This window comes from Diabrotica virgifera, chromosome 10 (assembly GCF_917563875.1).
Source record: "Diabrotica virgifera virgifera chromosome 10, PGI_DIABVI_V3a".
In the NCBI taxonomy this organism is placed as follows: Eukaryota; Metazoa; Arthropoda; class Insecta; order Coleoptera; family Chrysomelidae; genus Diabrotica; species Diabrotica virgifera.
This window is the reverse complement of record NC_065452.1, coordinates 154,226,412-154,235,907: the sequence shown is the minus strand read 5'-3', so window position 1 is coordinate 154,235,907 and position 9,496 is coordinate 154,226,412. Positions and strand designations below refer to the sequence as shown.

The 9,496-nt window shown below is 32.4% G+C and overlaps 2 protein-coding genes across 2 annotated transcripts in view; one reads left to right on the top strand and one right to left on the bottom strand.

The window, feature by feature from the left end:
* Positions 1–3,073: 3,073 nt before the first annotated feature.
* On the bottom strand, positions 3,074–6,296 carry LOC114325433 (protein immune deficiency). The gene is made up of 3 exons (XM_028273502.2): positions 5,944–6,296; positions 4,785–5,068; positions 3,074–3,337 (listed from the first exon to the last, which is right to left on the bottom strand). The coding sequence occupies exons 1-3, from the start codon at positions 6,167–6,169 to the stop codon at positions 3,206–3,208; spliced, it is 642 nt and encodes a 213-aa protein (XP_028129303.1). The 5' UTR covers positions 6,170–6,296; the 3' UTR covers positions 3,074–3,205.
* Positions 6,297–8,722: 2,426 nt separating this feature from the next.
* LOC114325432 (ras-related protein Rap1) overlaps positions 8,723–9,496 on the top strand; it is a 58,598-nt gene continuing 57,824 nt past the window's right edge. Inside the window, exon 1 of the mRNA XM_028273501.2 lies at positions 8,723–8,893. The gene's annotated coding sequence lies outside the window, so the exon portion shown is untranslated. The remainder of the gene's footprint in view (positions 8,894–9,496) is intronic.

Genomic DNA, 9,496 nt, shown 5'->3' with positions numbered 1-9,496 from the left:
GGATCATTTTAGAAAGCAGACCATGGTCGACATTTTTTGAAAGTCTATTTTTTGTTGAAATCACTTAAGGATATACACTCGCGCTTACTGAATAGTTTAGAGTTTAGACAACATTAGTTTCACTTTCGTTTTTATAAATACATACTGTAAAATTGCATTCTCGTATGAATTTACTAAATGTCAAATTGATTGTCAAAAATTTGATGCCAGCAAGACATGGACATTGACGGGGAGACAAAAATCCAGAGTCAATGCTATGGAAATGAGGTTCCTGAGGAAAATAGCAAACAGAAAGAGGACAGACAAAATATGAAACAAAACAATTAGACAAAACCTAAAACTAGAACCAATAAATGAAAACATAGTGGAGGGACAACTTAGATGGTTCAGGCACATGTGTAGAATGTCAAACGAGAGGCTTACAAAACGAGTGTTCAAAACGAGAGTGCAGGGGAAAAACAAAAGAGGAAGACCAAGAGTTATGTGGGTAGATGAAATCAGGAAAGAAGTAGATAAGAAGGGATCGACATTGGAAAGTGCAAGAAACCTAACGCAAGATCGGAAAGCATGGAGACTACAATGCCAAACTCAACTCCACCAGCCTTACACCTAAAGGTAGAAAGCTTAGGACTAAGTAAGTAAATTTGATGCGTGGCGAACCAAATTCGTAAAAATATCCATATGTCTTTAGTTGGTCACGAGCGAAGTATGGCATGTCATAAAATTTGTTCGAATTTTAATCTGCAGGTTTTGTCTTATCCGTTAGTGCAGTGTTGCCAATCGGCGGATAATTATCCGATTTGCGTACCTTTTTGAGAGTTGTCGTATCTTCTTCGTATCTTTAAATAAATCGGATATTTGCGGATATTTTTCAGTGTATCTACCATCGACTAAAACTTTCTCATCCATATATTCCCAACACCAACAACACATTAATTTTGTTTGGTTCCACCCAAATTTTTATAAATAGCCTATACTGGATGAATGTTAGTGACATCCGATACTTTTCATCTTTTGACAAAAGGGACATGTGCCGATTCTTTTGTTTAGAATTTAAATGCACAAGTGCATCCACTTTTAGGCATACTAATCCCATTCAAATTTCAAAAACCGTCTGCTATGCCGTCTGATGTTATTTATGAGTTTCTAGTTTTTAGTCTTTAAACTTATGAAAGCTAATTCACGGACGATTTAGTTTTATGAGATGTAGTTAAATCTAGTTCTTTTTTGTAAAGTTCTATCAAATCTAATATCTTAAACAAAACCATTTCATCAAAACATGTTATACTTACCTAATTATATTTATGATTTTTTTGAGGAATGTAATGGTACTATGCAGAAAAGAACTTTCCGGCACAGAAACGTCACTTTTTTGCACACTACTGTCAGTTATTATGTGAGAAAATATTAAGTTTGTTAACATAAAATTGTGCAGAAAAATGCATTTGGAATATTGGTTGTAGAAAAATCTACTTATTTGAAACTAGTATTATCTAGATATCTACTAATTAACTCAAAAATCCTTCAAATTTTTTGCCTATAAAAATTATTTAGTCGGGCATTAACGTTGAACGCACCACGGGTATTATGGATAATAACTTTGATACCTTAATAACTACAAGACTGTCAAATACATTTCTATTGTTTTAGTTATAATAAATCTTTAGTTGTTAAAAGAGCGTAGGCGCAAAATTTCGGACCAATAATCTTTAACGTATTAATTTTTTTCGAATCCTGAGAAAACTAATAAATATTTTTGAAAAATTGGAACGCAGAATGAAATATTACATTATTACCGAGGGCTGAAAGACCCTTAGAATAAACAAAATGTTTCTTTTTGATATTTGAAATTAAAAATCACACTTAATATTCTCTTTTCCTTTTACCCCTGTAACATATTAGAATAAAAATTATAGAAGTCTTCAGGGACTTTCGGCCCTCGGTAATAATGTTATCTTTCATTCTGCGTTTAAATTTTTAAATAATACTTATTAACTTTCTCAGGACTCGAAAAAAATAATGCATTTTAAAAGCATTGACCAGAAATTTTGCGCCTATGCTCTTAATGTAGCTGTAGTTTATTTTGTATTGATTTATTTATTATTTATTTTTCCAGTACCTAGTTTTAGGTAGTTATTACGTTTTAATAAAATAATATTTAAAAGTGATTTTTTTTACTTGAATAATTATAATAAATTAATATAACGATCCAAATAATGAAATATTTAGATTTATTTATTTATTTAGAATTTAACACTTACGATAATACAAAATACGAATAATATAATAATAGTAAGTAAATAGTATTTACGTACATGAATTAGGTAATAATCAGCTAGGATACGAGATTTTCATCTATAAACGAAAATTTTTAAACTGTGAAATAGAGAATCCAGTAGATTAAAGGGCCGGTTGTTCGAACGCTAATCAGAAATGGAATCAACTGATCATTATCAAATATTTAATTACTGTCAATGTCAACTTTGATTGGGTTGCTGAAAACATAATTGATTACAATTATGAGATTAATTGATTAATTAATCAATTATGTTAATAATTGTTACGTTAATTGATAATTAATAATTAATTAATCAATCAATTATGTTAATTATCATAATGATAATTGATTACAATCAACTGATTGGCGTACGCACAACGGATTTTGTTATTTGATGGTTGTTAAGGGGACTAAAAGAATAACATTGGCAAAATTGATTTTAACAACAGAATAATTTTTGACCTAGCGTACCTTTTCGTGACAAATTGGATATTTTTCGAGCGATAATCGGATAATCTAGAGAAATGCGATTGGCAACACTGCGTTAGTGTGCTTAAGATGAACCATTCAAATACGTGTAATATGAGTTTCGATTACCATGACAGAATGGACAAAACAGTGTCAGACATTTCCGTTGGGAGGGGAAATTTGCCTTAGGGGAAACTTCCAATGAAACACTCACCAAAAGTTCTATCTCAAAAGTTCTGTTCTTGAAATATCAACAGTTATAGAATCAAAATCCATTTTTGATAAAGATTTGAATGTGTTTCATAAAAAAAATATACAAAAACAAAATTTATGTTAAAAACTGTTTATTTATTATTTAGGTTTATAGAAAAATTATCTCAATATAAAATATATTTTATAGTCCAAATTTAAAATGCAGTTATCATTATATGTATATACAAAACATTGTTTCTCCTTCTCCTAATCTCTTCTGTGAGTCCATTTTAAAACAACATCTTTTTGGTTATTGTTCCACAAAATAGTGCACAGTGTACCAACGGTTGCTCCTTTAGGATCATTCTGAAACCAATCCAGCAACACTTGATATATAACCTGAAAATTAAAGAGGAATATTAGTATTTAGATTTAAATAGACCAATCAGATAGATATTTGAATATTAGTGCATGTAGAAAGGCATAGAACAGTCTATGGCAGATAGAGCTATAGAAGAAAACGAATGGGTGGATAGAAAACGATGGCGAGCAAAATGTGGGATGCGGAGGAGACTGTAGGAACCCCACTGCTTATATATAGTGCATGTAGAAAACTAATACAAACAAAACATTTGATACAGTAACATAATAGATGATAAAAGAGAGAAATTTGGTTTGCGAAACAATTACAAATTTGTTCAGAAAAGATCCCAAGGTAAAAATGTTGCTGTTTTCTGAAGGAGAACCATTTTATTTAAATGGAACTGTTGATAAACAAAATACAAGCTTCTGGAGCCAGGAAAATTCACATTGGTTTCAAGAAGGTCAGACAAAAAAAAATTAATATTTGGCTGGGATTGTTGGGAATCAGATAGTGGGTCTATATTTTTTATGGCAACTTGAATCAAGACATTCACTTTTACATTTTAACCTTATACCAGCTTTAGCACTCCTATTTTTTAAAAAGGCAAGCCAGATCACTATCTAGTAACATATGGTTTCAACAAGATGGTGCGCCCTGCTTCATGTTAGGAAGGATGTGAGGAGTTATCTTCAAGAAATATTTCCAAATCAATGGATAGGTAGAAGAGAATTTATTGAATTGCCACCTTTTTCTCCAGATTTCATCTCCTTAAACTTTTGGTTGTGGGGTTTGCATAAAGCAAAGTTTATGTAAATAGGCCAGACAACGTCCAAGAGCTGAATCAATGCATTAGACAAGATATAACATCACTCCTAACTCCTAATATCATTCAGAATGTCACTGATGGATTTGAACATCAAACTGGGCACTGTCAAATAGTTAATGGTGGCTATTTTGAACATTTGAACTAATAAGATGCCTTTCCTATATTATTTGCCCTTATCCTTTAATGCGTTATAAGATTTCTCAGAATATTTCATAGATTAATTAAAAAAGGAAAGCTAAAGCTTATACATACTATTAATTTTTTTGCTGAAAGTACTATTCATTTCTTCAATTAAATATAGGGTGTTCTATAATATATAAACTTTGACAAATATAATAAATTACTTCGACAAAAAAAAAAATAGATTAAAATAGACAAAAAAATTAGAATTAAAATTCTTTCGCAACAACCAATCATCAGTAGGGTAAAACTAACCTATCTCACAACAGGTTAGTTCTAACCCAGCTCACGTTGCTTTTCTATAGAATGCTTGGCCACCCTAAGAAAAGTCTAAGTTAAAAGGATTCGATAGTCTATGCCTTCGCAGTGCTGTTATGGTCTTGTAAATTCTATTTTTGTTTCTCAAGAGTTAAAAATAGTAAATAATTATTATTTTTTGTACAAAATTGCATGCAACTATGATTCACCCTACTTACTTCTTTAGTACCATATATATGATGGTCTGCAATAAACTGAGAAATTTGCCCTTCTTCAATATCACAAGCTCTTGCTACATCTTTCCATTCGGAGTTCATATGAGTAGCAGCAAATTGTAAATCATATCTTGATAAAGATTGTGTACTAGCCTTCAAAGATCTAATGGCAGAAGTCTCAGGGATGTCAGCCTTTTTATTTTTTTCATTTCCACTGAAATTGTATGTGTTTTTGTTTCCTACATGTATGTCTTTCGAGTGTGATATGTTTATTACAGTGGCTGAAGCTAAAAAAAACTTGTATAAATATCAACACATTAAAGAAACTAAGGTTTAAAGCAAACGAACCACTCTGCAGCAATACTCTGGTGATCCACAAAGTGGCTGTAACAGGTGATTTTTGTAGCCCCAATGATTCTGTAATGGATGCCTTTATCATCGGAAGCTACTTTGTGGATCCACAGAGTAGTGCTGATCCACTAAGACTTTTTCCATTTACTTCATTGTAAAAATATCAATCAATATTATTGAAAGCAGTTCGAAGTTTTAGATCTGAAGAACTAAAGACTTCTACTGGCTTGGCCTTGGCCAAGATTACAGATCACACTATAACACTAAACGGATGTTTAACCCTCTCCACAATGCAATCTGGATGGAACTGCTTCCAGGGCATCGTCAGATGAATATACTTTTGTCCACCAAAATGCAAAAATGTTGATTCGTTGCAGAAGCACTCATGTAAAACTGATAATATTCGCTGTTAACAAACTTTATTCGTTAAGAAAAGTTGGACTTATTCGATTCCAGTCTTCAACAATTATACTTTGGTGTGGTCAAAAAATAATTTAAAGTGGAAAATACAAAAATATATGTAGTGTCCCTAATAATTTGGCCACCCACTGTATACAACCATAAGATATGACAGTTTATGAACAATGTTTTTTAACCAATGGGAAAATTATATTACTTTTTAAAAATGTCCATTATGACATGTGCTGTTTTACTTAGAAAAGTGGCCCAATTGCTGTATTTGTAAAGTGACATTATGGTAGTATAAATCGATATTATTAGACACACTACAAAACATTGTATATGAGTTTACTTGAGAAAAATGGGATTTCACAACCTGAGATTTTAAAATTTCTAAAGGGATTTAAATTACCTGTAGATGGACTAAATTTTTTTCCTCCATTGTTTCTCTTCGTTCTTGTATTAAAACTAGTTAAATTACTTTTACGAACTTCTTGAAATTCAGGATTATCTTCCTCTAGATCTACTTTATAAGTAATTTCCTCCTCTATTATTTTCTTATCTTTCTGACCATATCTAGGATTTGGCAAAGCATCAGTTGTAATGTCATCTTGACGTTGTTCTTCTGAACTGGACATTTTATTGCACTTAGTAAGTTGGACTAAAATTTATTACAAATCACAATTTTACTTATAAAAAACAACAAATCTGAACAATAACAAAGAATAAATTTGTCAAGTACGTTTAAACATCACTGCAGTGTTGCCACGTTTTACTTATTGAAGATTTTATTAAAGACTCTGAAATTTAATAGATCCCTAAAATAAAGTCGACACAATACAAATAATATTCAAACATACTAGGATTATATTATGGCTAACTAATCAAACTGCTGAATGTACATTGATTTTGGTGAAGGATGTGAAAAATGTGTGCTATGCGGACGGTTTTTTTTTTATAACAATAGAGAGTTATCAAGTAACTCTATGAGAATACGGTAACGTTATAAATAACATGTAAAGTATACAGGAAAATAGCGTTACCGTATTCTCCTAGGGTTACTTGATAACTCTCTATTAGAGAGTTATCAAGTAACCCTAGGAGAATACGGTAACGCTATTTTACTGTATACTTTACATGTTATTTATAACGTTACCGTATTCTCATAGAGTTACAGTGAGTTACTTGATAACCACAGTACATGACAGTTCCTGTCCTTTACTGTGCTTGATAACTCTCGAATAATAAATATATCTAGTGATAAATTGGAAATTCGGCGACACTGTTTATTTTCCCGATGTCACGTCTAGGTCACGTCAATCCAATAAATCAGATGCGATGTTAAGCTCGTCTTTTACGTACGGCGGCGGTAAGAAACGGATTATTTTGTCATTGTACAAATAAAACGTAAATTCATTTATTTTAATGTCTCCTTATTTCTACATTATATAAATGAAGTTCTTGATGTATTTAACTAGCAATAAATAAAGTAAAAAATATTTTTAATATATCATCAACAGAGACAAAAGAAAGAACCCAATGAACCAAATATGTCTTTTTTGCTGAAGTTGTCGTATATAGTTTATATTTTGCGGCCACTGTATAGTTTTCAGCTTCATTTTTTACATTGTAATACTGTTAAAGTCAGATAGCCAAACGGGACAGGCAGCCGACTCACTTCGGTTCACTGCGAGGAATGTGAGTTCCAACCCTGGCCCGGTGAACAGAAAAATAAAAAATGCTAAAGCAGCAGTTTAAAATTCTAATAAATCTGAGGCTTATTACACTGAAATATGCTGGTGTCTGATCGTTCTAGGGGGAGCAGTAAGGCAACGGATAAGGGCTTGCGACTCAGTGATATTTCTCCATAGATCCCTACCGGAAGGTTGGTACCGGAAGGCAAGTTGCTGCAGATTTAAACGTGAACCATGTGTGCATATGGAAAGTCAAACAAAGATGTGATCATTGTCACTCTATAGCACGGTTGTGTGATTCAAGAGGGCACAAAGTCTCCACAGAGCAACAAGATGAAGTGTTAGTATAGATTATCTGAGACAAGCTCATTTTGCCACAACCCAAAAAGCTAGGCACAGCATTTGCGGGCAGCAATCGCACTGCACGAAAAGGGATTAAAGCAAAAAGCAAATGTATTGTTAAATTGTGCAGCTGCAAGGAAACATTTTTTACAGGGATAACAAGAGAAGACGAGTTGTATTATGAATGCATAAATCGTGAAGACTACTTTTAGTCTAACGTTGCATTTCCGATGAAAAAGTTTTTCAATCCTATAACAATGGTCGAATAAGAGTTTATAGGTCGAGAAATCATAGGTTTGATGAACGGTATACTTACTCATCATTTAAGAAATAGTAGAGGATTCCCGGTTAATTTATGGGGATGGATCATATTCTTGAAAACATAATGTTGTCATTAGTGATCCAGAATCTAGAGATTCCCCAATAACAACTTTATTTCCACCAAATATTAATTGTACTGTACCTACTGTTTATCATTATGTAATAAAAAGGATTACAAAAATGAAATAAGGACGTATAGTCCGTTCGCTAAACTCAGACTCAACTGGCTAGTGATTTAAGCTAGTAATTTTGCCAATTTGATAAAATGGCCAAAAAAAATCATTACTAAATAGTTAATAATTACTAAATATTTAGTAATTTTGCAAATTTTGTCAAAATTGGCAAAAAACAAAAAAGTTACGTACTAAAATCATTAGCCATTTGCGTCTGAGTTTAGCGAACCGACTATACCTACTTTTTGTTCCTTTTTAATATTAAAACCAACCAAAGTTCTTAAAAATATAGTCCGTTAAAGAAATATAAAAAAAATTGCATAATGTAAAACCATCTTTAATACCATAGCATGTCGACAAAATTAATTTTTCTATATTTGTTTCTAACATTATTTATACTCGTGTATGATATAAAAGCACTATTTAAGTTGCATTTGAAAAATGAATTTGAAAAATGCATAAAAAATTGATTTTGAAAATGACCCGCGTCCGATCCCTGGAATGCCTGGACCCTGGACCTGGACTCTCTTTCCTTGTCTAAGGTCTGGACTACACGATTTTTCCTGCACAATATGAACGTAGACTGCGCAGAATGACTGCCATGCGGAACGTACTTTGACACTAACACTAACAGATTGAAGTGATCCGTGGATTGTGATCCTGATCGCTTATTCGGTTGTCGGGTGCGGCATGCGCTGCTACAAGTGAGCATAGTTGGTGGAAGAATAGCGACAATTTTTACAGTAGCTGAAATGTTTTGCACATAAAAGTATCAGCAATAAATTTGTTTAGATTATCCTTTTGAGCAGTCATAGAAAACGATAGTTAAACGGTAAGTTACTGGATTTTACTCTGATTCGTACATAATCACGATTATACCAATCTGAAGTGAGTGCCAAACAAATCTCCAATGTACTGGATTGTTAGTAGGATGACACATTCAAATAAACTGTTTTTAATCTCAATTTGTTATTAGAGGGGTAGTCATAATTGATCGTGAAATAAGAGGATCTTATAGGACGTCTGGAGCAGAGGAGAGGTTGTTTAATTAAAGGCAATAACCTATGTACCCATTTTACAATTTATTGTAGTCAATTCCAGACATAGGGCATTAATATTCGGCAGACCCCCCAGTAGTGCATGCAGTAAATATTAATTTTATTATGGGGCAGTACTCGATTGATAAATAGTTATAGTGTTAATATTCTTCCAGTTTCATCAGAATTATTAAACTTCCTCTCTAATATTCACATTTTTCACTGCTCATAGCTTCCTGTTGCATTGTGGTTAGGTAAACCACTAACCCTGTGGCTTTATATCGTACCATATACCTAAATAGCTCACACTAAGCGATTATTGATGACAAAATATGTGCAGATATACTAGGTTCCACAGAAAAATCAGTTCTTTAGAGAAATACCAATAATAACAAAGA